This window comes from Amblyomma maculatum, chromosome 2 (genome assembly GCF_055883805.1).
Source record: "Amblyomma maculatum isolate TAMU_Amacu chromosome 2, ASM5588380v1, whole genome shotgun sequence".
NCBI classification, from domain to species: Eukaryota; Metazoa; Arthropoda; class Arachnida; order Ixodida; family Ixodidae; genus Amblyomma; species Amblyomma maculatum.
Genome location: NC_139345.1, coordinates 199297431 through 199322521, shown reverse-complemented (window position 1 = coordinate 199322521; position 25091 = coordinate 199297431). Strand labels below are relative to the sequence as shown.

Below are 25091 nucleotides of genomic sequence, written 5' to 3'. Positions count from 1 at the left end.
AGGCGCCTCGAAAGGGTCAAAGGAGGCAGATCGCCGCTCTGCGAGAGCAAAGGCATACAAAACAAGCGCTTCTACACGGAGCGTTGGACTCTCCTCGGATTGCAACTGCCGCCACTGCGGGCAGGCGGAGAATTCTGGGGAGAGAAGTGCGGTCACATGGTCGTGGTCCACTGCTCTCGACACGCAGAGAGCGTTCCCATAGGAGGACAGTTACACCCTCGCTCGGCGTGGTCCTGCACTGCTCGGCGCCTCTGCTATCGTCCCCCCAACCGAATGCGCCATAAGTAACGCTATTTCTGATTTCTGCAACTTCGAAATATCAGCAGGTAAATGACCAGTATCTTAGTACTTAATTCCTTCTCATCTGTCTCTCACTTTGTTTTCTGCGTACGTAATGTGACCACCTCATTTTCCGCAGTTTGGCCACGTGCCTTGGTATGCTTACTAATTCGATGAATGGTGATGCACCTTTGCGCACGCGTTGGATCCAAGGAGTATATATTATTATATATCCTCCTTGGTTGTATCCGTAGAATTCTCGATAATGTTGCTCCACCACTTGTTATTTTCTTGTTTTTTTTAAACCAGTTCTAATCTGCATCATGATGCATGTGTGACTGCATAGTGACTGCATCCTCCTCGCATGCAAGAGGATCATGTTTTGAATACGGGAACCGCGCATATCTTCACCGAAAAAAAAAAAAACAATACGCATTTCGATGAGCCATTGTGTCATTGTGTCTGCAGCAGTTGTGAGTAATTGAGAAGTGATAGAGATTGAGTGGTGTGCATCGATAGAGCCTGATGCAAAGTTGTGTTCGAAAAAACTGAAAGGGGGTGTTTACTGTCTTTTAACAGGGATAATAGCCCTCTCTAAGCTGCACAGAGAACCACACAAGAACACAGCCAGCCTAGGCCTCCACAAGCGAGCTCGAGCAGCGCAGCGGCACTTCGTCGTTCTTCTCCTCGTCTTTGCGATATCCTCGCCTAGTTCATCCTCTTCATAGTATCTTCTCAGAGTTCACTACAATTTCCCCCAGAGCGAAGAGGAGCCATCCTGGAGACTTATGGTGAGGGCAAGAGGAGCGGATCGTAGTACGTTTTGAGGCGGCTCACGTGCACAGTTTCGCGGCCGCGATGACGCATGTTCGAAGAGGGAGTGAGTGGCCCAACGATGTAATTTACAGTGGAGGTTTGGCGGACAATGCGGTAGGGGCCGTGGTACCCGGTTCGAAATTTTGATGACAATCCCGGTGGGGTGCCAGGAACAGAGAGCCAAACAAGGGATCCTGTAGTTAAAACGTGTGGCGTCTGATCTTTGTCTTGACGATACTTTTGGCGGCCTTGCGATTCCGATGCTAAACTGCGGGCTAACTGGCGGCATTCTTCCGCATGTTTGGCAACGTCTGAAAGGAGAGTCCACTTGAAGAAGTCGGGACGATATGGTAAAATAGTCTCCATCGTGGACGATGCCTCACGCCCATAAAGCAGGAAGAAAGGGCTAAATCCAGTGGTTGACTGCGTGGCGGTATTGTATGCGTACGTCACGAAAGGGAGAACAGCGTCCCAGTTGTTCTGATCAGCGGCAACGTACATTGTGAACATATCTCCAAGAGTACGATTGAAGCGCTCAGTCAGCCCGTTAGTTTGAGGGTGGTAGGCTGTTGTGGTCCGATGTATGATGCGACATTCGGCCAGTAGAGCTTCAACGACGTTGGAAAGGAAGACGCGTTCTCGGTCACTCAGCAGCTCTCGCGGTGCGCCGTGGCGAAGAACAAAATGATGTAGCAAGAACAGGGCAACTTCACGGGCAGTAGCGGCGGGTAAAGCGGCGGTCTCGGCATACCTGGTGAGGTGGTCGATGCCGACGATAATCCACCGGTTCCCAGAGACCGTGCAGTGAAGTGGCCCGTAAAGGTCAACGCCAACGCGGTCAAAAGGGCGGGCCGGGCATGGAAGTGGTTGTAAGGGGCCAGACGCACGAGGTGTGGATGGCTTGCGGCGCTGACAGGCGATGCAGGAGCGGATGTATTTGCGAATATAACCGTACATGCGCCAATAGTAGTGTTGAGAAATTCTCTGAAACGTCTTGACTACACCAGGATGGGCACACTGAGGGTCGGCATGGAAAGAGGCGCAAATGTCTTGTCGTAAATGGCGTGGAATGACGAGAAGCCACCTTCGACCATCAGGCATATAATTGCGGCGGTAGAGAAGACCGTCGTGTAGGGCAAAGTGTGGTGCTTGACGGCGTAAAGTCCGAAAAGGCCCAGCGTTTGGAGAAGTGGACACGATGTCGATAAGAGATGCGAGCCACGGGTCTTTTCGCTGCTCCGCAGGCATATCAGCTATTGTTAGAGACTAGAAGACGGGATCAGCCGCCGAGGAGCAAGGAGGTTCGATGGATAGGGGAGAACACGACAGAGCGTCGGCGTCCATTCGTTTACGGCCAGAACGATATATAACGCGGATGTCAAATTCCTGAAGGCGGAGAGCCCATCGTGCGAGGCGGCCGGACGGGTCTTTAAGAGAGGACAGCCAACATAACGCGTGGTGGTCCGTGACGACGTCAAACTGGCGACCGTACAGGTAGGGTCAGAATTTCGTTAGTGCCCACACAATCGCCAAACACTCCTTTTCCGTAACTGAGTAGTTGCATTCAGCTTTGGAGAGGACGCGACGACGTATTCTTGAAAACCATTTTTCCGTTGAGCCAAAACCGCTCCGAGGCCAATGCCACTCGCATCAGTATGGACCTCGATAGGTGCTGTGGGGTCGTAGTGGCGAAGGATTGGTCGCGAAGTCAAAAGACGGCGCAATGCGGTGAACGCTTCGTCGCACTCGACCGACCACTCACTTAAGTCCCTGTTTCCCCCGAGTAGCTTCGTAAGAGGTGCAATTATAGAAGCGAAATTCCGCACGAAGCGCCGAAAATAGGTGCATAGACCAATGAAGCTTCGAAGTTGCTTGAGCGAGACCGGCTTAGGAAACTCCGCCACTGCGCGCAGCTTGGCCGGATCAGGGCGAACACCTTCCTTAGAGACGATGTGCCCCGAAATGGTCAACTCCCGGGCACCGAAGTGACACTTCTCGAGATTCAGTTGTAGGCCGGCGTCAGTAAGACAAATCAAAACTTGCCGCAAGCGCTCTATGTGCGTGCCGAAGTCGGTGGAAAAGACAACAATGTCGTCCAGGTAGCAGAGGCAGATGGGCCACTTGAACTTCCACAAAATGTTATCCATCATCCTCTCGAATGTGGCGGGCGCGTTGCACAAACCGAAGGGCATTACATTAAATTCATAGAGGCCATCCGGGGTCAAAAATGCGGTCTTCTTTCTGTCACAGGCGGCCATTGGTACTTGCCAGTAACCGGAACGTAAATCAAGAGACGAGAAGTACTCGGCACCTTGGAGGCAATCAAGAGCGTCGTCTATACGCGGCAGGGGTAATTGTCCTTGTGGGTAATTTTGTTCAGGCGCCGGTAATCGACACAAAAGCGAACTGAGCCATCTTTCTTCTTTACTAGCACCACTGGTGAAGACCAGGGGCTTTGAGACGGGCGGATTGCACCACGTTGTAGCATCTCCTCAACTTGTTTACTGATGACGCGACGCTCTGCCGCTGACACACGATAGGGTCGCTGTCGAAAAGGCGAGTTAGAGCCGGTCTGAATGTGATGCGCGACTGTGGAAGTGCGGCCGAGAGCTGTATGGGCGGCGTCGAAAGCGGAGCGAAACGTCTGTAAAAGGGCCACAAGCTGCGTCCGGCAGGTGGAAGGAAGAGCGTCATCTATGGCGCTTCGGAAGAAGTCATCTGGAAACGAATCAGGCGTCGAATCTGACTGCAGAGCATCGATGTAGTTACTACGGTAGGTCTCGGAAGCGTCTAGGTTAGAGAAAAGGTGGGTTGGTTGAACAGAACCGGCAGATTCCCCACGTAGCAGAGTAATCGGGCGCGGAGATGGATTGTAGATGAGTAGCATCGTGAAGCCACCGTAAACATCGAAAACAGCAGACGGCAGCGGCAGGTGCTTGCGATGGATGAAGGATACAGACGGCGTAAATAAAACACTAACGGCTGACACGGCAGGACGCGATAAAGGCACAAGGGCACAAGCCTCTGGTGCTACGTCGACATCTTCAGCGATGGTAAGCTTTTGAGGACACACTGAACTGTTGTCGTCGGGCAGTGCGTCGCACAGTGCAGAAAATTCCACATCAGCTCGGGCGCAATCGATCACGGCGTTATTTTTAGACAAGAAGTCCCATCCGAGGATCACGTCGTGGGAGCAAGAAGACAAAACTACGAACTCAACACTGTACAAAACACCTTCAATGACGACACTTGCTGTACATGCTGCTAACGGTGCAATCCTCTCTTCACTGGCAGTGCGGAGTGACAAACCATCAAATGACGTCGTACCTTTGTGTAATCGTCGGCAGAGTCGCTCATGAACCACTGACACTGCAGCACCCGTATTGACCAGCGCATATACGGACAGACCATCGATAGAGATCACTATAACGTTCGTGGGCAAAATTTGAAGCCTTGAGCTTTTCGCAGAGCACGCAGTTCTTGCCTCAGGAACCGCGGTGCTTAGTTTCCCTCGTCAGCATGTGGTGGTCGCCGGCGCCGCGGAGAAGGAGAACGACGGGTTGTATACGAACGCTGTTCTGTGGCGTACGCAGGCGGAGAGTGAGCAGAATGAAGCAGCGGCGGGAAGTAATCAGAAGACGCAGGCTCGGGAGGCGCGGCCATGCGACGACGTCATCGACGAGCCACATGTACAGCGAAACCACAGTAGTAGCAAATTGGGCGATTGTCCGAAGTACGCCAAGGGTTGTAATAGCGCGGAGTGGAAGGATGAAGCGGAGCCGTTTGAGGAAGCGGTGCAGGGCGCATGACAGGCTGCATGGGTGGTGACGGCTCAGGCGGTGGCCGCGTAGGTCAAAGGGGCTGGAACAGCACGTTGACTATACGGTGCTCCGACGTATGTCAAACGAGCGACAGAAGGAGCTTCAGGAAGCGTGGGAAGGGCTTCTGTGACTTGTTCGCGTATGACTTGTTGCAACTTCGGCAGCAAAGGAGATGGAGCGTCAGGACGTTGGTGAACGAGTGATAGTTGACGGGCAACTTCTTCTCGAACAAACTGTTTTATTTGTGGCAGCAAGGACGACTGGTCTGTGTCAGGTGTTAAAGCTGCAAGAGGTTCCTGGTGTGAGAGCGAAGACCGAGTGATGTTGCGGCGCTTGCGTAATTCATCAAAGGTTTGGCATGCATTGATAACATCGACGACGGTTACTGGATTTCTGGCCAGAAGCATCTGGAACGCGTTATCATCAATCCCTTGCATAATGTGACCAATCTTGGCATGGTCTGGCATTGAAGCGTCCAGGCGCTTGCAAAGGTCTACAACATCTTCAATATAACTGGTAAAATTTTCGCCAGGAAACTGTGCACGGCCGCGCAGGCGTTGCTCAGCACGCAGCTTGCGCACGGCAGGTCGGCCGAAGATATCAGCAAAACCGGTCTTGAAAGCAGACCACGAAGTGATGTCGGCCTCGTGGTTGCGGAACCACAGGTTGGTCACGTCCGTTAGGTAGAATATTACATTATTGAATTTTCGGCCGTCGTCCCATTGGTTGTGAGTACTAACCCGCTCATATGAAGCCAGCCAGTCTTCCACGTCATGGTAGCCGGTTCCGCTGAATATAGGAGGATCCCGCTGGCGCAAAGCTCCAGCGCAGAAGACGGCGGACGGGGGCCCGGTTGGACTAGGGGTGCTGGCGTCGGTCATGACTGTTGTCGGGAGTGTGCGGCTTCGAAGCTCCAGGACGGCAGGACATCCTCACCTCCACCAAGTGAAAGGGGGTGTTTACTGTCTTTTAACAGGGATAATAGCCCTCTCTAAGTTGCACAGAGAACCACACAAGAACACAGCCAGTCTAGGCCTCCACAAGCGAGCTCGAGCAGCGCAGCGGCACTTCGTCGTTCTTCTCCTCGTCTTTGTGATATCCTCGCCTACTACATCCTCGTCTTCATAATATCTTCGCAGAGTTCACTACAAAATATTTAGTTTAATAGGTATATAGGTATTTATTTAGAGGCACAAAGTGTGAACGTAAATGCGAAAATGGTCTCAGTAGCCAATGGCTTGCCGCCACATTTGAATGTATCAAATACTAAAATAGTTAATTAAATCAGTCAAGGTGACGTCAAGGATGTGACCACGCAACCTGAAGTCGAGCCAAAAATGGGCTAGGAAGGGAATGGCGCGCAACTTGAAATACCAAAGACTAAAGTAGTTAATCAGGGCAGTAAATTAGGGTGACGTCAAGGATGTGATGTCACCCAACCTGATTTAGAGCCGAAAAAGGGCATAGGAAGGAATAAACGCGCAATTTGAAAGTACCAAAGTTCAAAATGGGTAAACAAGAAGTGAGTTAATGTGACGTGAAAGGATGTGACGCCACGCAACTGGAAGTAGAGCCGAAAAATGGTATAGGAACGGATTGGCGCGCAATTTGAAAGTACCAAAGGCTGAAATGGGTAAACAAGAAGTTAATTAATGTGATGTAGAGGATGTGATGTCCCTTAACCGAAAGTAGAGCTAAAAAAGGGCATATGAAGGGATTGCCGCGCAATTTGAAAGTACCAAAAACTAAAATGGATAAATAAGAAGTGAATTATGCAAGTGAAAACAACCAGACGCAATCAACAGCAGCATCCGTGATTTCTCATTACTCCAATGCAGATTCTGCAGTTCTCTTATTATTACGCATCAGAGGCCCCGATTATGGGGCATTATATGAGGTATGGGCATGGCAGTTACAGGGTTATGGATTCGATTATTGTTTAATTAGATGGGGTTAGTAAACTTCACAGTTTCCGTCGAACGATCATTCCAGCTAGTCCCTAGATGATGTTACTAAAAATGATCGGAGAGGAGCGGAAGTTTTAGCAGAGAGTGGGTAGACGGTTCAGTGGTGATCGATTATGCTGGAAAGATGATGGGCTGGTGACATGATCGGTGATTCTAAAGATGAATGATAGAACTTGTGAAAAAGGCATAGTTGGAGCACTTTCTTTCGTGACTCAAGATTAGCTAAGGATGCTCGCTGTTTTAAATTAGGCATACTAGAATAATACAAGTAGCCGTAGTAAATAAAGCGTGCAGCGCGAATTTAAATTAAATTAAAGAAATGTTTGACAGATGCGGCTCTCATTCAGCAGAAGCGAATACAAACTTAGGTCGGATAAAAGTTTTGCGAGCTAATAATTTGATAAAACGGGTAGCAGAACCAATATTTCGATGTAAAAAGCAATGGCTACGGTTAGCGTCATTAGCGATCTTCCTTATATGTGACAACCATGTTAGGGTATGAGTAAGGGTAAAGCATAAGTAAACTTCTTTTTGATGGTTTCTTGAAGTTCCTTTTTTTTTTCCTTCTTCTCGTTGGTTATGGTCTCGTCTCCTTGCTTCGCCGAAATAATTGTAGTGGGCAGAATTCAATTAACAAACTGATTTAATTAAAATAATAGGTCGGATTGATGAACAAACACAGCACAATCGAAATAAAGAACAAACAAGGCACTGAGTTGGGTCGCCCTCCGGCTTAGGACAGTCCGTCGTCCCAAGCGAGAGTAAAGGAGAACGTCCGTCTTCTCCCTCGCTCGGGCCGCAACCCCCCGGGCTACCCATCGCATCTCGTCGTTTTCGCGCGGTCCCACGTTTCCGTGAAAACGTCCTTGATGTCCCCCTGTTCACACAGATTCGTGGAAAATCGTAGCCGAGGTCCAGTTCGCCGAAGCGTCCCAACCCCAGCCTTTCCACCACTGGCATTCCACTCTCGAGGACGCGCACGAGATTTATGGCTGCCTGTTACACATACCAAAGAAAAAAAACAACACCCAACGGGCACCCGACGGGGTCCGCCGACGGCGTTCGGAGCCTCGCGCGCTAACCACCAGGCCAAACACAGAACGGTCGAGCGCCTTTCAATGTGCGAGACCCCGCCGCCCCTCAAGAAGTACATAAAACAGACAACGTGCACACGCATGGACACTTCCCACTGTAAACAAAAACAAGAAAAAGGTCCCTCCTCCCTGGCTACGGGTGCCGCTCCACCCACGCGCCTCGCGGGCCGGTTCTCCGAAACGGGAGGAAACACACAAACACACACAAAAAGAAAACCCGAGCAAACATGCACTATTGACGACCTTATAGCATAAATACTCATAAGTTGAGACGGAAGACACATCGGTATCATAACGCACATGTTGACGAGGAATGTAGGAAAACCTCCGTGATAATTAATATAAAGGTCTTAGTAAAAGTAAGAAGCATTAACCAATGTTTGCACCAGGTCTCGATTTTTTATTATTGTTTTGAAGAATGAGGGCATGAGCGCTCTTTGAAATCGAGCGATAAATTACACAGTCACCAGCAAATAAGCGTATGTTAGAGGTAATTTCAGATGGCAGTGATATCATCTAAATTACAAAAAGCAAAGGTTCGAGCACTGTGCCTAGGGGAGCTCCTGAGTTTACTGGAGAACGTGGGGAAGAGTGGAGTAGTTGTTAATGTAGACGAATTGTTCTCTGTTAGTGAAAAAGTCTTCGAGCCATTCCATCAATAAATGATTAATGTTTTAGCGCGAACGTTTTTATAGTAATCGTTCGTGCGGTTTTTTGTCAAATTCCTTTGCAAAGTTTAGTAAAATGTCATCGACGCAAATGTTTTGTTCAAGGTTAGAACTGTGTTCGTTAATAAAACGAGGTAGCTGGGTATCACAACAAAGTTCTTTCAAGAAGGCATGCTGGTTAGGGTGTAAAAAATCTGTTGAAAGAAGAAATGTGATGATATGTGAGTAAATAACATGTTTCGTTAATTTCGAGCATATGCTTCAGATAGAAAAAGGGCGATATTTTTATACGAAGCTGAACTTTTTGGGGGCCTGGGACGATCTTAGGATTTTCCAATCTTTTCGAAGCACAGTTGATGATAAAGACTGTTGAAACATAATGCACAAAAAACAGCTATCAATGTTCTTAGTGTGGTGCGTTAATCATCGTCGTTAAAGCCAGCAGCATGCATCGCGTGCTGGCGCATTCGAGGACGGAGGCATTGGTAGCTGTCTTTGTATAATTTAATTTGCTACGCCTGACGCTCCACTGCAAGTTCATCCTGAGCAGCTGGATAGGAAATTATCAAGTTCCTATCATACGTTCTAGAAAGAAGAACTAGACGAATAGGCGCTCTTCTGAAAACATTTGGAGCAATGCCAATTTTAAATATGTTTGTATACACATGACGCAGTGGTATGTGGTTAGAACTCCAAAATATGTAAAGTACTCCACAATGTCAAACAAAAAGAAAGAGTAGACTTGTCGGAACGGGTGGTTGGTTCATTATTGTTTATTTATTCTGAAAATTTTGTTTTACGAGCCGTTCTACACATGGAGCTGATCAGATATTTCGTGGGCTGACTGAGCGCATGCGCTTTCGCACTCGAGCACTCCCATGCCACTTTTGCACTACAGCAATAGTGAATATCCTAATTATGTAAATATTTGTTTTGAAGTTCTGTCCAGAAAATGAGATATTCGTGGCTAGAGGTGGTGTGAAGTTCCGGATTGCGTTGAGATATTCGCAAACGCATGACGCTTAAAGGAGCTGAAATGCAGGACTATAACAAAATTTTTCTCAGTTTTCCTGCGCCATTTTAGAATAAAATGATTTTAAATTTTAGGCTCGCGTGAACAACTGTTTAGCATCTTGAATGGAGTGCTGGGGAGCAAGTCTCTTCAAAGCGGGAACTGGTGTCCTAACGCGAGCCACCATCAGCTCAAGACTATAGTTTGACTAGATGAAGCTGAGCGGTGGCAAAAAACCTTGGGTAATTTTTTTAACAGTGCTACAAAAAAAAGTTAAATTAATTCAAACGTTCCTGAAGCCTATTCATTGCCCTAAAGGCAGAAATCTCAATTATTCTTCATAATAGTCGTATTCGGACAAATGGGGGTCTTGGCTCTGATGAAAGTCTTCATGTTGATGAGGTGCTTGACTGGCCGCTGCCGCCTCGGTGTAGGCGCTAGTTCTGAAGCCATACCGACCACCGTATTCTTTCGTGAGGCCCCTGTACCAGACGTTTTGAGCAGCCAGCAAGTTCTTTGGTGCCTTAACCGGCAGAACTTTGATAGGAGCTGCGTTGAAGACGGCGTCCGCAGCGTCCATGGCAGCTGTGCCCGGTTCGTTGGTGTTCACGACGACACGGAAGCCGTACCTGTCAGCGATGTAGTTCACGTGGCGAAAAATGCCATTGATTTCGCGGTAGCCGTATGTGCCCATTTTGGTATTTTCCGCATCTCCGTGTTCTATGCGGTACTGCTGGTTGCCCTCGTAGTCGGCCGTGTTGTAGCGGAACTTGTAAGGCCTCGCCGGCTGTAGGCAATAAGGAAATAATTGCAATTATAATTCAATAACTGAGGCAAGCGGAAAGATACAGAATATTTACTTCAGACTGGCTTTCTCTGTATTATTAACAAGCAAAATGCGGAACTGCACAGAATTTCGCCAACTGAGATTTCTTCCATATGTAGCATATTTGGAAAAGGAACGGAATGGAAATGGAGCCTAGAGCTGTCCTTCTCCTTATTTCTATGAGCTGTACACTTATTTGTGGAAATCCGGTGCTTAAAATGAGAAAAAGAATGGGGGGGGGGGTGGTATTGCTTTTTTTGATGAAGGCGGAAATCACGAGCTGAGTCAGTTTGAAATAATGGCACACTTGAAGACAACAAATGGTCAGGATAAGAAAAAATGTTTAGTATGAATTAGAGCAGTTTAGGATGAGCAGCCATACGACAAAGGTTTAACACCGATATTTATCAATGCTGAATTTTCGAACCGGTGCCGAGAGGCGTTCCAGACTGATATAAAATGGGGAATAAATAAAGGGGAGAAGAAAGTTTTGTATTAAGTACTGTGAGTGTTCACGTTGAATAAACCTGTAGTGATGAAATTTAAAATGTTTTACATCGGCTTGCGATAGAATTTGTATATGGAGATACTTTTAGTTTAGTTAACGTAGCTGACATCACTTCCAGGGCGTGCACAATAACTGTAGACTCAATTATGGCACATGGTTGCCCCCTTCTCTCTAGAGTTCATTGGCAATTGCAAGAAGTTTACATGTGAAATAACGTTGGAAATTTTAATGTCAAGAACACTAGGTTGTAAAGGGTGCTTGCTAAATATTTGAAAGTGTTAAAGCATGTACTCATCTCTTACAATCGCAGAAGCACGAGGTGGTTCGAATGAGGCAGAAGAAAATCCGTGATCACTGTAGTCAGCCGATGGAGACTTAGACGAAAAATGCAGACCGAGTGACCTCGCAGCCAGGCAGATAAACATCAGCTGCAGAAGCAAATAAAGAAACAAACAGGGAAGAATTCTTGCGAACCCTGACTGGTAACGCTGGCAAGAATAAAGAGCCTCTTGCTTTGGAACACAGAATTATTTTACTCTTTTGTGCTAGAATTAGCTCTGATGTGCGTGACTCACAGTTCCTTAGTCCTTTAATAGAGAATATACATCGAGCTAGGTTTACCTGAGGGTGTTTAAACAAAAAAAAAAACGCACCAATTATTGAACAGTGCTAAATCCTTCACCAAGCTACGTTTTGATGCCCTCTCCGTTGTCCACATCCAAGCATCCTCTCTGCTGAAATTTACACGTGCCCTCATTCCGCCGTGCACATATCTCCTCCCTGATAATTTCACTAAATGGAAGTTGCATCCCTCCGAAAGGTAAGGGCTGGGTTGACCCTTACCCTGTCGGTCACGTGCCGATTGGGATCTCAAGATATAGGACCGACCAACTGCGCGAAGTGTTCTACATCGGCTGAAGAGGTGTATGTTCGCCTCCTGCTATGGACTTGTACAGTGACAAGGGTATCAACGACACAGATTCTTAAGGATGTGGGACTGTTGGCGACGAGGGAGGAGGATTTCTCCAAGCACAAACGGACAACACTTAGAGCAAAAGCCTCCTCTGCTTTCTGGAAGAAAATGCTTTACTTGATTTTCAATGGTATGCTTTATGGCAAGTTTGCGAAATGCAAAAAACAAATATCCTTGCTTTTCCTGTTTCTACATGTTAACAAAGCAAAGTCTGGTATTGTGAACACGGAAGCCCGTGGCCGTCCGCCTCAAAGCTCCAGTGCCACCGGTCCGACTGGGCTTGGAAGGAAGGAGGCAGCCAAAGCGAAGTCAGGTCTGTCTATATTTGCGCTATTTAGCTGGGTTTTACGGCAATATCACGCACTCTAGCGCTTCGAGGTGAGCGACCACCTTCCTTAAGTGATCACCCTAGCAGTGATGGACACTGTGCAAAGTTTGTTACGTACATTGTTCCTCAGTGTAGCGTCGCTTGCAAATTGCATGTGAGATAAGGCAATAGGCGAACATCAGACACCAAATGGTAGGAATGAAGAATTAAGTGTGCGTTTAAGAAAACCATTCCACGAATTTGTGTTTCAGTAATCTCAGCTAGGGCTGTACCTAATAACAGAATGTGATAGCCCAAACAAGTATCCTTTTAATGAATTACTTTTTTTTCTAGCCAATTTTGTTGTTTGTCAGCCGCCTTTTTCCCGAATTTAATAAACTTGCTAATTAAGTCGGGTTTCAATATCTTCTAAGGCAAAATTCAATTCTTGGCACAATAAACATTATTCCAACGCTGGCTCTCACATATGTCAGGTAGAATGCCCTAATTGGACATGTTTCCAAAAGGAAAGAATAAATTTATCACCCAGTTATACTTATAGAGGAGTATGCAAGGATTCTGTAAGGACTCTAAAATGCAAATATGTTTTTATCCAGCTGCTTGCAGCAAGAGATGAAGCGAAGACCTGTATAACCTTAGTGCTCGGTCAGCCTCACGGCTACCAAGCCGATTGCTGCGCTAAAAATCATGGGGAGGTGTTATCATTATGACTCATATGTTAGAGTGTAATGCCTATTGTGTTCTTTAAATTGCTTTATTCACAAATAGTGCTAGTATTATATATTCATCACAGCTGGCATTTAGTTATACGTCCTGTGACTGTTGATAGACCTAGTTTTGTGAAGGTAACTTACTTGTTACCACCATTTCACTACAAATTACCATCGAATAAAACAAAAGACAATACCTCTACATCAATATATGACCGTCACCAGTCAAATCACAAACCATACGTTAAAAAGAGTAAGCAAACAGAAAGATCTTTCGAATTCGTTAAAGAGGAAATAATGTTTTCTAATTAATGTTTTCACACTCGTAACCTATACACATGACAAACTACTAGATGCGTCGTGTTTAGTAGCTTTTTACCTCCCTGACGACTGATGTGCTGTGAAACTGCGCAGGTTTCGGTAATCAGGTTTGTGTGAAACTCGATTGGTTTCCTTACGCTCAATCTTAAAGAACAGTCTTTAAGACCACGAACGTTTCAAGAAACGTGATGCTTTTTTTATTCATTTCGTAGGGCTTGCCAACTTTAATTCTGTTCAAAAAAGTCTGAAACAGGTTTGAAACAGTTGTGCTAAAACACTTTCGGTCCAGTATAGTATAAAGTTGAGTGCAAGTAGATGCCTGAGGCAGAAAAAAGAACAGATGTATAATTCTGCGCTGTCTCCCCTTTTGTTAAAAGAACTGGTGCTTTTAATGTGTGGACGTACTTCGATGAATTCCCGTCAGATATATCCGATTTACATACAAATTATAAACTAAACAAACTTTTTCGGTCATCAGTTTTCCCTGAACGACTTAATTCCCTTTATTTTATGGTGGAATTTTCGGCATGCAGTGATTACTCTCCTTTATCACATTTCCTGCCTTCCATAGTAAATTTTTCCTGCGCTTTTCATTGATTGCAGTTGTTGTCAATAATATGGTTTTGATTAGTTCGTCCTGCTTTTACCTAATAGCTTCTGACATTTGTGACCTAAATCGTTCTGTTTGAGTCCTAGATTTACTTGCTTTTTCATATTTACCTAGTTACAGCTGTTATAAGCGTACATCATTGCACGCGACTTTTCGCTGTTTGTCAGGTGCTGCCATACAAGCCCTATGAGACTTTGGTAGGCCTGCAATTTTAAACTGTTTCGTTGCTACGAAATTAATTTATTGATAGAGTGATGCTTTATGCGAAACCGTTTGTTGTTTGTACTTAAAACAGTCTGTAAACTTACATCTATCATTCGGCAAAATGTGCGTTAAACTGTTGCTCCTAAAAAGCTTAACTCTGAACCTGATCATTACCTCTTCTAATCGATGGAATATTTGCATGTAATGTGTATTGTGATTTCCGCTAAAAGCTACTATACAGTACATGATGAGCTATTCATAGGTTCTTCCGTAAATTCATTCTTAGGAATAGTTTTATTTTAGGACTTTATATTATTATTTTATTTATTGTCTGGCGCATATAGTGTACATTTATTTGGCCATCTAATTAAGGACAAAACTATGTTTCATAATTCTTGGCTCATTACGTGAACTCTAGGAAATTTATGCGTGTTACCCGTGCTAACACCCGTGCAATCTAATTAAATTGATAGTGTTCCAAAAAGCGCTAGTTAAAATCGTCCGACTTTCATGGTATGTAATATTTTCCTTCAAATTTTATATTATTGCCGCTCCTGAACACACATGTCTGTTGGCTCATTTCGTATCTAACATTTATAGTGTACACTTTCCGTTAGCTTTATTTTATGGCGTTATTTCTACTGCTCACATTTGCCAATGTCGCGTTACGCCGGGATTTTACCTTGAAAACTTGCGCTATGAAGAAACATTTGTGAAAAATTATTCCGCAACTGGGTTTCGAACCCGCCCTAGAACAAAGAGACCAGCTTCCCTGGTTCAGGTACGAGAGCATTATTGCCGCAGCATCACACCTAGTGTGAAGACCATCGTCCTGATGTGGTCCGGTCTGAACTGAATACGACGCGAAAGGGACAAGCACACGAACGAACATAACACAACCGGACTGGCACCACTTCCAACTGAGCCGCTCCTTCAACCAACAACGCTGCCGAAAGCACCGTGAACATCGTCGTGAAAAAAGCAGTGTCTCGTCTGTGTTTCGAACCCGCGCCAGAATGAGTAGATCAGCTTTGTTAGCCCGGGCACGACAGCACTGTGCATCATTTCTAAAGAACGCGGAAAAAATATTGTGAGATTTCCTGCCTCTTCTAGTTTTTTGCATGCTTTGTGCGAAATGAGCATATTTCTTGAACTTTTGCGCAGAGAAAAGGAAAGATTCCACAACGCTAACAATACGAACTCACAAATAGATATAGACAGGAAAGGCGCTGACTTCAGCTTCTTTTTCGATCGAAGCCATGTCAAAATGAAACTTATTCGAAATGACAAAACATTATTTCGTATTGTTAGAGCTGTGAAATCTTTCCTTTTCTGTGAAATGCACCAAGTAGCCCAGCAATTGGTTTTTTGAACATACGAACCCTGAGTATACACCCACACTCGACAAAGTAGAAAGTAAATTTATTTTTTACAGACTTTTAACTACAATATTCTTCATATCAATTTTTACATTACCATTCTCATATAATTATGCATTTTTTTAGGAAGTCAGAAAAATCTGTAGGATCGATTCTTTCTCTAAACGCTTTTTAACGCTTCAATTGACTTACCTGGAAGAGCATTTTCTGCGGTTGAAATTTCAGACAACTGCCCCGAAGCAGGAAACTGAGTGCACAGACGCGCTGTGAGTTGAATGCCGCTGCAAGGTGCTCACCGCTCGCTTTTATGGGTGCGTAGGAAATGTAGGCCTGACCAGTGATTCGAAGCGTCACTGAGCGCTGAGTGGACGCCACTGCTTCACGCTTCCTTTGCTCATACTATCCGTGTCCGTGTCAGATGCTAGTCCGTGCATTTACGCCATTCGCTTGTAGGCTAATCGCGTAGCGGGACTCGCCGCGCGGCTGTGCCAGTCGCACACAACGGCCAACGACACCGCGTGGGTGCCCCACTGCCTTGGCCTACAGGGATGGCTTGCCCTGAACATGGACAGAGGGCAGTGTCGTCTCCATCAGCAGACTAACCAAATAAAAGTGGTGCGCGCCAATTTCTAATATATCCTTATGCTGGAGATCTTCAGCGATGCTACAAAAGAAACGCCCTAAGCCTTGACTACAGCCCTTTTGTTCCGCTCTCTGTTCCGCTCCCTATCGGTTCGGCTCGGCAGAAAAGGTCGCGACTCGCGAGAGACTATACGTGCTTGAAGTAAAGCATGATAGAAAAAAATCAATTTTTATTCAAGTTCTGCTTTGCCTATATATGCAGCAAAAGATTCTATTCCAACAGGGCTAATAGCTAAACTCAGCGCCGAAACCGGAGGCGCCGGCGGCATGCCGAGGAAATACTGATCGGGCGAAAAGATTTGATGTCATATATATTGTGGCACAGTTTAAACGAGGTAAAAATATCGCACAATGTATGATTACAAAGTAGAAACGTAATTCAAAAGACATTAGGAAAGAAAAGCATAAAATATAAACTAAATGAGCTGATAAAAATGGGGAATGGCGGAGATATAACTCTACTTAAAACTAGTTAGGTGCGAAACAACCCTCCGCGGTGATTCAGTAGATTGGAAGCAAGCACCTGCCATTCACGCTGTGTTAACCGGTTGCTGTCTATACATGCCTAATCAAGGAGGTGTAACATAAGCTTTGATCGAGTTTGCCTCCTGGATGTATGGAAAACCAGAATGATGTCAGAGGCGCTGAGGTGGACGCTCACTCAGCCAAAAAACAAAAAAAAAAAGAGGACGGGGGCAGGAATTTATTTGAACTTGTCACTTAAGAGCAAGCTATAATGCTCTGAGAAACCAGAATGGATGCCAGCGTTTTCCCTCCTGGCTAACCAGAAATTATTTGAAACAAAATCGAGCCTTACGCTTCGAAGCACTGTTCGTGGCGTTGTACTCTGAGAATTTGTCATTGTTGACAGGACGTAAAGCTAAAGTGGTGGCTGAGGGTAACCACTGAGCCTTTTTTTAGCACGCATTTGTAATTCCGCGCTGGATTCAAACATTCTGACACACTAACCCTTTGCCATTCAATTACAATGGCATGGCGTAAAGAAAGTACATGTATATATATATATATATATATATATATATATATATATATATATATATATATATATATATATATATATATATATATATATACATGTACTTTATATATATATATATATATATATATATATATATATATATATATATATATGATGAGGGTAGATTCCAACAATATACTAATTAGCATGCATAAGATGAGGTAAGCACAAAACAGGTGATTACCGTTTTGCAGAATGCGCGAAGGGTGACGGAAAATGGCATCCATCAACCAACCAGAATGATTGGGCTACTGTCCCAAGGTAGTGCAGGTTCATATGATATACCTGCATAGGTGCAGCAACGGTCAAGGCAGAGAACTGGGCACAATGACATCAGCCATTGAATCAATAAATAATATAGAACGGATATACTCCGATACCATAAAATTACAATCCATATTTTATGCTTGAAGACCTCCTCCGGGTTTAAGAAAGAATCTTCCTTGAACTACAGTGCAATTAACATCTCATAACTACTGATTCGTTTTTGTTGGAGATTTAACGTCCCGAAGCCACTCAGGCTATGAGAGACGCAAATGCAAATTTGGACCACCCTGGGCGCTTTAAAGTGCACTGACATCACACAGCACACGAGCACATCGGTTTTCGCCTCCATTTAAAACCAGACTCCGCGATCTGGATTTGATCCTGCAAACTTGGGTGCTGCTCTCGAGAGTCCTAACCAGTGCAACAGCACGGCGGGGCACATGGCTACTGAGGTAAACTGTGGGCTACACTAATCGAATATTGAATATATTTAGAAAACGGCAAAGCTGTCAATCCAACAATGTTGTCAATTCAGTCAAAAGCCATGTGACATTCTGCTGTAATGATGATATTATAATCTCTCATAAATGATTTTGTATTAGCCTGGGCTCTAGGTACCATTATGTACATATTTTTTCATTCCAGAGTCGTTGCGTTGACCTTATGGAGGGAGTTGCAAAGTGTCTAAAATAGTGTATATTTTGTGCCTGCTGCTTCCTTCTTTGGCGCTTATATGTTTCCTTAGTCCTGGTTAGTTACGCCGTTCTTATCAAGGAACACAATGGCTGGCAATACCCCTGATGTATTGCACAGCACATTCAGAGATTCCAAGAGAGGGCACGCACAAAAGTGGTTGCATTCAAAATTGCTGTTCCATTAATTTTATATACCCGAAACTTCTTTTTGATTATTTTACGAAGCAGTGAACAAACACTTCAGTCTTTGTGTGGAATTGGTTTATTTGCAGATCTGCTTGCAGCTCTAGAAACACGTCCGCGAACAGTGTAATATCTGTTGTAACCTCCTGAGGCCCTGCTATGGAGGTCTATTATACTGCACCTATATCATAAACCATGTCAATTACCGGATTGTAATAATACAGAGTATTGATCTTCGTGTTTTATTGCTCTAGGAATACTACAGATAATAATTTAAAAAATTATAACGTCGAACTATTTGGTAGGTATAGGGAGCACAAGCTCAAGTTTCGTCGCGCAACACTGGCGCCGCGCCTCTCCTGGCGGCAAGCCGAGGTCGCTACTAAAGAGAACCGTGAAGGGTGCTGCGAAGGGGCAGCGGTAGAACCACTGCATGTGTAGCCCGCGCGCGGACGCGCCCTTCAGTCCGAACGGGGAGTAAGAGTCAGGAACGGTCCCAGGTGCTCGTGCGCTATCAGTGGTTGTATTTGTCTGAAAAGTAAAAATAATTCATTAAGCAAGTTTTGGTTCAAGAATGCTGGTGTCAATCTGCCTGGTATCAAGGGTGAGATGAGAGGTGGAGTCTAATGGCTCAATCAAAAATGGAAGCTGCCGCTTATCCTTAAGATGAACTGTTGTTCACCGGAAACAATTTCTCGTGGGTTCAGAATTGATGCATTGAGTTTACCGAAGCTCTGAATTATACAGAATGAATAGCTTTACAATTTTCGGGCGAAGAGGTTTAAACGTTGCCTATCGTCCCACTGGTGCATAAATTTACTTCGTGATAATGTACACGAAGGCCACCGCAGCTTCGTGCTTGCAGTCAGCATATAAGTTCTAGAATTGCAAGGGAATCTTCCGTCTGAAATAAAAAGCTCTACATTTTCATAACACGATCATGCCTGCTAAGAACTGAACAAATGGGTTTTGGCATAGACATTTACCACCGTTTTAAAAGTGCTATCGACTTACCGAACATCTCCCAACAAATGGTAACCTTGTTTCCATCTCTGTCCAATAATTATTGGCAGATACAAAGCAACAAAAAAATGGTAAATCTTGTTTGCAAATTTCTTAACGTCGTTTTGCGCGTGTGCGCGCTCTTGTAATTTACGCGTGTCCATCGCCTGAACTGGTTTGGCTCCACTGCCACTGAATACTGCGCTTGCGCAGACCTGTGGTCTCTGTGGTGTGTGTGGGGGGGGGGGCTGAAACGTGGAGGCTAACAAGTTGAGGACAACGCAGAGGACTATGGAAAGAAAAACGGTAGAGATAACGTTAAGAGATAGGAAACGTGCAGAGTGGGTCAGAGAACTAACTCAAGCCACTGACAGTCTTGTGGAAATCAAGAAGACATGGGCATCGGCAGGACATGTAGCGCGAAGAAAGGATAACCGATGGTCGCTTAGGGCAACAAACTGGATTCTAAGGGAAGGAAAGCGTAGCAGGAGGCGGCAGAAAGTTAGGTGGGTGAATGAGGTTAAGAAGTTCGCAGGGGTGAAGAGGATGCAGCTAGGACAGGACCGAAATAATTGGAGGAATATGGGAGAGCTTCGCCCTGCAATGGGTATAGTCAGACTGAGGGGATATGTCGCTGCTCTTATTTTGCAGAGTTCATTCTTTATGCCTCGCTCACACTTGAGCATTCGGCGAAGCGAGCGAGCGAAATCCGCTGCCGCCGACACGCTCCTTAATTCGCTCACACTTCTGAGCCAACATATCACTGCCGTCGCCGCTTCGACTGCGAGCTTCCGGTAACCCTGACGTGACCGCTCGACTGCAGCTACAAATGCCACAAATGCCACGAAAAGCATACAGCTATGCTAAGTGCCGAAGGAAAAACGCATTATCATTCAATTCTTCAATAAATGATGGAACATTTGACCCACGTAATGTGGCAACCAGAGCTTCATCGTGTTATTTGCAGTTTTACATTTCGCCACCGACAAGAGTGACAGCTGACGCGGCCATCGCGTAGCAACAGGCAAAGCAGCGAGCGTTTCGGCCATTTCGGCACCGTCCTGTCGACCGCCCAACTCTTCCTCCCGCGAACGTGTCTCTTCCTGTCCGTGCCAAGCGCCGAGTGTGTGTGCGTGTGTGTGCAAACGCTGGCCAAGCCCGGCGCTCGAGAGAGAGAGATTCGCCCTCGCCCGTCTGCAGGAGGTGGAGGAGATTCCGTCGCGCCACAGATTATTGAGTCATCTCGTCTTGTTCGGACTTTCGGGCTCTCCTTCTCCGTCTGAACTGACAGGCCTATAAAAAGCAGCGGCAGACTCCGCTGTGACAGACTACTTGAGGCGCCGTAGAGACGATGCCAGACACCAGCTGTGTGAGAGTGTCAGTATTCTCTCTGGATCAGCTTTTCTGCCCATTCCTTCATGATATTGTATTAAACGTTTGTTTGGTTAGAAGACGCCTCATCTTTGCGGCGACCGTTGATGCCGTCCGCCGAGCCACGGAGCCGCCAGGCCAACGCTACCTATGGGGCCGCGAGCCGCATCTAACAACTGGCGTCAGCGGTGGGATGAGCCAAGCGAGCCCCAAATTTAATAACTGGTAGGCAGCGGTGAGACGAGCCAATCGTGACCGTCGTCCAACAACTCGTGATCTGCGGCGACAACGACACCGAGCCGTAACCTGTTTGGTGAGATGAGCCAGGCCTGAGCGAGGTGCAACATCTGGTAGGAAGAGCTGAGATGTCCCAGGCGTGACCCGTGCAACAAGCAGCTCAGCGGAAGGCCGGGAGCAGTGCAACGAGCCCTGTGTAATGACTGGTTGCCTGCAGCGGAACTACTACGCTGGATTTTTGACTGCGAGGTTTGGTGGGTGCGGACTTTCTTCTACTGAGTTTTGCCAGGCTTTTGTTAAGTAGAAAACGGCACTGGTAATTGTGTTGTCGCTCTGCTGGGTTAATTAGCAGCAAGGCAATAGTGGGCAGTAGAGAAGGCAGCCCTCAGAACAGCCATGGATTTGGATTTGAAGTCGTTGCGCAAACTGAAATGTCTGGAGCTCGGAAGGAGTTGGGTCTGAAATTGTCAGACAAACTCCGAAAACCAGGAGTGCTAAGGGTTATTCTTGCGTTGGAAGCGGAAGACGACGAGCTTTCGGAATGCCTTGAGATTATTGACGAACGTCAAGAGAAAGAGGAACGTGAGCGTAAGGAACGGCTAGAGAAAGAGGAGCGAGACCGTCAATTCGCCTTGGAATTGAAACATCTCGAATCGAAGGTGGGATGAGCTGGTACTACAAGTCGGGTTCACGGTGCAGGCGAACGGGAGTCGTTCAAAATGTGTGACCTCATGCGGCCGTTTAAGCTTGGAGAGGACATTGGTTTGTTCCTGCTTAACTTCGAGCGAACGTACGAGAAGTAAGGTTTTTCTTGGGAAACGTCGCCACAGCGCTTGCTCACTTTATTACTCGGTGAGGCGTCAGACGTAATCGCTCGCTTGCAAAAAGAGGAAGCTGAGGATTAAGGCAAAGTGAAATCGAGTCTGCGAAAAAAGTATAACCTGTCCGCAGAAGCGTTCCGTCGGAAGTTTCGGGAGTGTGAGAAAAACAAAAGTGAGTCGTATACAGAGTTTGCGTACAAGCTTATGTCAAACATGTATGAGTGGCTCAAAGAAGAAAAAGCGCACTGTGACCACGATAAGTTTCTGCAGTTTTTCGGGATGGAACAGTTTTACAGTCGGTTACCCGAGAACGTGCTGCACTAGGTCATGAATAGGCCAGACGTGAGTACGGTGGATAGAGCAGCCGAGCTAGCTGAAGAGTTTGTGACGCGTCGGGCTCGTGGAGCTAAGGATGGTCAACAGGGGGAAATCGGCTCTCAGTTTGACAGGCCGAAGTTTACGCTCTTTAAATCCAAGGAGAATAAACGTGGTGCGGATGCGAGTGAAAGCAGTCCGGCCGAATAAAAAGAGACGGTGGTAGTCGACGCCGAACGGAAGAAGAGGTTCGAGGCAATCGCGCGTCTGTTATACGTGCCAGAAGCCTGGTCATTTCTCGGCGCAGTGTCCAGAGACAAAACCAAATATCGTGTTTTTGTCATTATACAGAAGTGACGAGAACATGAAGCTTCTCGAACCGAACACTCGAGACCTCCTTGTGAACAGGAAACAGTGTAAGAGTGCTTCGTGATTCTGCGGCTACCATGGATGTGGTTCACCCCTCTTACGTAGAACCAGAGATGTTCACGGGTGAATGCACGTAGATCAAACAGGCCAGAAGCTCACAGCGTGCGTTTGCCAATAGCCAAAGTGCTTATTGAGGGACCTTTCGGGCCACTTGAGACAGAACTGGCGGTGTCATCTGTGCTTCCTTCTCTGTACCCGTACCTATTTTCAAACAAGTTCGATCATCTCTTGCGCGAAAAGGGGCTTGTGCTTGGAGAGAGTAGCGTTCAGGCCTTGACCAGATCTAAAGCTCGGGAGCTTGCTGCAAAGGCGGTAGTGGTGGAGAGGTTGTCAATCAATGAGAAAGGGTCGGAGGCACAGCACGCTGTGATTCAGACCACGTACGCTGTAGACACAAGTGAGGCTGAAAAGTAAAAGGTACCAGAGATTGAACTACAGCTTGGGGAAACGGCCGAACAACTTGACCGTAGTAGCGAGCCGGCCGAGCTTCGAACAGAAGAGTACCGTGTTACCTTGGTCGAGCCACTAGCTGAGACGGTTAGCGCCAGCTCCAACGGCGAGAAGTCCGAAGTGACGCCGTTAAGCCAGGTGAACTGCACGCCGGCCCACGTAGCTGTATGTGATACGGTTCCATCCAATGAGTGTGGGGAGCTATCAGTAAGTGAACCGCTTCTCGAGACAAAAGCAGAAGCTTGTGTAGAGCTGGCGGAGATGGAAACCAGCCAGGAAATGACAGAATCACTGTTTCCGAAATAGGCTGTATGGCAGAGCAGGGCACGCCGAAAAACGAAGTGTCGATCAGAGAAACTGCGCAGCCCACGAGTACTGATCAGCCAGGGTAGACCCACGACGAGTGCGCGTTTGCTCTAGAGAGCTACACTTGCGCAGTTGACAGCGAGCGACTGAAGCGGAGTCAGCATCATTCGTGTCCTGACAAGCCGGGTTGTATTTACGAAAGCAACAACCACAGTGCGAACGCGCACGCGGCACACATGGCCCTCACGCAATCCGAAGAGCCCCAGCTGTCGAAGGAGCTTGATCGTGCGCCGGTTAGCGCTGAGCGATGCGGCTCATCGCAGGACCCGGGTAACGTGAGTGGAAAGCCGCAAGAGGAAATGCCTAGGTTGGGGGCTGGCATGAGCGGTTGTTTTTCGAACTTGACTGAAAGTGAGTCATGCACAGATGGGCGCGATGCACATGCGGCGCCCCCCTTTGACGACACCGGTGCCCTACTAGCTTCGGTTACCGCTAGCTTGTCAGAGGTGGCTTCAAAAGAAAGTAGAGAGCTAGTATTCAAATGCTGCCGACGAAGAACGCGGAAAGACAGGCGCGAGAAAGAATGCTGGCATCGTAAGGAGACGAAACTCAAACGATTTCGAAAAGAAAGCAGAAAGCCTGTGTTCCAGTGCTGCATTAGAAAAAAGCGGAAAGGCAGGCGTGAGAAATAATGGAGCACGTTGAAACTATCGCGAAAATGAAAGCGAATATCCCAAAGGCACAAATGCGCCCGTGTCGAGAAAATGCGTGACTGGTGCGCCAAGCGTAAGAAGAGGGATAGGTTGTTCAGAAAAGCAAGTGATTCATGCTCAAGTGTTTCTTTGTACAGAAACAAGAAGGTAAAGTTGTTCCGTGAAAAGGACAGCCGAAGCTTTAGTGAAAAAAGGTGATCTCAACGGTAACGCCTATGGCTCAAGTCGGAGCCCCTAACGTGAGAAGAATCCTGTTTTCACTTGTTGGTGTTTTTCTTCCTGACATAGGATTTCGAACAATTTGTATTGAATATCTTTGATTGAAAGTGATGTTTTTTTTTTTTTCAAAATGCAGTTTTCAAATTTGTGGACGCATTTCAAGTGCTGCTGAGCTACCCTTTAAGGTAAATGAGTGGATAAGAGGGAAATAGCCTGGCATGACTTAGTGAAGATTGTGCCGTTCTTGCTGGCTGACCGGTTGAGTCTTTAGCGTGATTGTGATGTTGTGGGTTGTCAGAAAACTTTCCCGAAGACAAGTTGCAAAGTACCTTGGGAACCAGGACTTGCCAAGGAAGTCTTCTGGCTGGTTGGGCTCAAGAGAAGCAGAGCCGGACACCCCCGGCTTGCAGCAACATCCCAATACCTCGGGACAGCGGATGCCCTTCGAGATTTCCCTTCCCCGACAGGGCAGTCTGTTACGTTTCGCCACCGACAAATGTGACAGCTGACGCGGCCACCGCGTAGCAACAGGCAAAGCAGCGAGCGTTTCGGCCATTTCGGCGCTGTCCGGTCAACCGTCCAACGCTTCCTCCCGCGAACGTGTCTCTTCCTGTCCGTGCCACGCGCCGAGTGTGTGTGGGTGTGTGTGCAAACGCTGGCCAAGCCAGGTGCTCGAGAGAGAGAGAGAGTTTCGCCCTCGCTCGTCTGCAGGAGGTTTAGGAGATTTCGTCGCGCCACTGACGATTGAGTCATCTCGTCTTGTTCGGACATTCGGGCTCTCCCTTTCCCTCTGAACTTACAGGCCTATAAAAAGCAACGGCAGACTCCGCTGCGACAGAGACGACTTGAGGCGCGGTAGAGACGACGGCAGGCGCCAACTGTGTGA

General features: G+C 46.7%; 1 protein-coding gene and 1 pseudogene across 1 annotated transcript; both read right to left on the bottom strand.

Moving 5' to 3' along the window:
- Positions 1 to 16: 16 nt before the first annotated feature.
- LOC146200908 (uncharacterized) lies at positions 17 to 5797 on the bottom strand. Its single transcript, XM_084592472.1, has 2 exons — positions 4980 to 5797; positions 17 to 38 (listed from the first exon to the last, which is right to left on the bottom strand). Exons 1-2 carry the CDS (start codon positions 5795 to 5797, stop codon positions 17 to 19), a joined length of 840 nt encoding a protein of 279 aa, XP_084448598.1.
- Positions 5798 to 9988: 4191 nt separating this feature from the next.
- On the bottom strand, positions 9989 to 15720 carry LOC146200907 (cuticle protein 10.9 pseudogene; annotated as a pseudogene).
- Between the last annotated feature and the right edge of the window lie 9371 nt (positions 15721 to 25091).